This window comes from Triticum aestivum, chromosome 2B (assembly GCF_018294505.1).
Source record: "Triticum aestivum cultivar Chinese Spring chromosome 2B, IWGSC CS RefSeq v2.1, whole genome shotgun sequence".
In the NCBI taxonomy this organism is placed as follows: Eukaryota; Viridiplantae; Streptophyta; class Magnoliopsida; order Poales; family Poaceae; genus Triticum; species Triticum aestivum.
This window is the reverse complement of record NC_057798.1, coordinates 37,990,167-37,992,733: the sequence shown is the minus strand read 5'-3', so window position 1 is coordinate 37,992,733 and position 2,567 is coordinate 37,990,167. Positions and strand designations below refer to the sequence as shown.

Below are 2,567 nucleotides of genomic sequence, written 5' to 3'. Positions count from 1 at the left end.
TTATCATGATATTCCACAACTTATAATGTAGTATGAAATAATGTACTCCTTCCGTATAAAGTTAGTACAAAATCGAGTCACGTATTTTGGGATGGAGGAAGTACAAGAAAAGGCTAACAAACAACAATAAAATAGTTTTTTATTTCCTGCCATGGGGTTTAAAAAGGTCAAATAGACAGTTTCCATTAGTAAGACAACAAGTAGTATTAGGTGAGTTGGTCATTGGCATTGTACAACAATCAACGGACCTGGGTTTGATGCCTACTATGCACATTATTTTTACTCGACAGCGACGTTAAGAAAAAATCAGCACTACAGCGACGTTCGGTGGGAGCAGGATCGATAGCGACAGCAACAACGACGTTCGCTACGCAGTAGGCTAAACGCGCGCCGTCGGATTCGAAACAGATGGCATCCGAACAGTGCGGATCTGTTGTAAATGTCCAGTCAGGAAATTAGCTTTTGCCTTATTTGATTATATGTAGTATATAACAACCAATACACATGCAACACCGCAGAGAAGAAGCTCAACCAATCAACTGATGGAAGCACACACCATTGCAAAATATGTTTTTCTCTCCTCAAATTGGATGAGTCTCGAAATTTACAACATATATAGTAGAGATAGAGGTAACTTGAATCACCGCACATGTAGAATTACAGGCAGTTACATGTAGATTCAAATTACAAAGTTTACGTATTAAATTCTGAATTCCGACGAGACGTGCATTGCACGTGCACGCTTACTAGTAGCTGGCCAGTTACACTAGCTTTCAATTAAGCTCGTTCCCTGATCAAGAGAAGTGGCGGCACACTCTGCTCGTTCCGGAAGTAGTCGGTGGCATCCACCTTGCGCTTGATCTTGGCGAGCCTCTTAAAGTTTGTCAGACCGAAATACCTCTCACCCCACACCTTGGCAGTCTCATAGCTGGTCACGCCACCGACCACCTTGTTCACGCCAATGTCAAGGTCCCGGTAGTTAACGTACGCGCCCCTCGGGCTCTTGCTGACCAGCGGCGCCATGAAGTCGTACAGGCCGCTGAGCCATTTCGGCGTGCCGTGCGCCCGTGTGCCGTTCCAGAACTCGACGTACTGGATATTGTAAAGCACGCTGCTCCGGTACGGGAAGGGCGTGTAGTCATCGGCGATGCGGTTCATCATTCCGCCGTGCGGCTCCAGGATGAGCTGCCCCACCGCCCCGCCATCGGGCCAGAGGAAGATCTTCTCCCATGCGTCCCTGGTGAGGGCCTTCTTGACGTAGTCGGACTTGTTCTTCACAAATGGGCCTATGGTCATGGACCGGTTGAGAAGGAGCGCCTCCAGCGGCGTGTTGTTGCTGGCGTCGCCGAAGTATAGGTACGCCTTGTGCTGCAGCCAGCTCATCTCCTTGCACTTGCGGCGCGTCAAGCCGAGCTCCGGGAACCGGCTGCGCATCGTCGCCACCACCGCGCTGCAGTTGCCGAGGTACAGGGACTGGAAGGTCGCCTGGCGCTTCTGGACGACGACACGCACGCTGAGGTCCTCGGGGAGCGCCGGCGCGATCGTCTGCCATTTGGTGACCGCGTCGACCGCGCCCTGGTCCATGGTCTTGGTGACATTGAAGAAGGCCACCTTGGGTGGGACGGGCACGAGCCTCAGCTTCCACGACAGCACGATGCCAAAGTTCCCGCCACCGCCGCCGCGGATGGCCCAGAAGAGGTCGTCCCCCATGGCCTTCTTGTCCGCCAGGAGGTTGCCCTCTGCGTCGATCATGGTGGCGTCGAGGACGTTGTCGGAGGAGAGGCCGTTCTTGCGCATCATCAGACCCATGCCTCCGCCACTGATGAGTCCCCCCACGCCGACGGTCGGGCACACGCCAGCCGGGAAACCCAGCCCGGGCGCCCCCGTGGCGACGCGGTAGTAGAGCTCCCCGAGCGTCGTCCCGGAGTCGACCCACGCGGTGGCCGCGCGCGCGTCCACGCGCACGCCGTGGAACTTCGAAAGGTCGATCACCGCGAACGCCTCGCCGTTCGGGGTGGCCGATCGGTACGAGAGGCCCTCGTTGTCGTGCCCGCCGCTGCGCACGCGGACGCGCACACGGTGGCTGCGCCCGCAGCGCACGACGGCCTGGACGTGGGACGCCTGGGTGGGCGTCACGATGCAGAGCGGGGGGCTCGCCGTCGCCGGCGCCACCAACCTGGCGTTCCTGATGGACGACACCAGGAGCGGCTTGAAGGAGCGGGAGCTCGGCGTGAGCACGAGCTGGCTGGGGATTTTGGTGGAGAAGCACGAGAGGAAGTCGGTGTGGTTGGATTTGGAGGACCACGCGAGGGACGGGGAGAATCCCAAGAAGCAAATTGTGAGCACCAGTGCTACGCGCGCCATTTTCGTTCTGCCGCGTGCTCTCGTACCCGGCGCTGATGTTCTTCTGCAAATATTTCACCTTGTTTTATAGGCCATGCGGCATTAAAGCATGCATGCCTAAACATTTTTTTACTCCTATATGGTCAAGGGCCAGTTACATGCATACATGGAATCTCGCCGCCTTTCTTGGCCAATGTTTGATTAGTCTCTCCCCAAATCAAGTA

The 2,567-nt window shown here is 55.6% G+C and overlaps 1 protein-coding gene across 1 annotated transcript; it reads right to left on the bottom strand.

The window, feature by feature from the left end:
- Window positions 1-777: 777 nt before the first annotated feature.
- On the bottom strand, window positions 778-2,364 carry LOC123038883 (berberine bridge enzyme-like Cyn d 4). Its single transcript, XM_044462287.1, has one exon. The coding sequence runs from the start codon at window positions 2,362-2,364 to the stop codon at window positions 778-780; it is 1,587 nt and encodes a 528-aa protein (XP_044318222.1).
- Window positions 2,365-2,567: the final 203 nt, after the last annotated feature.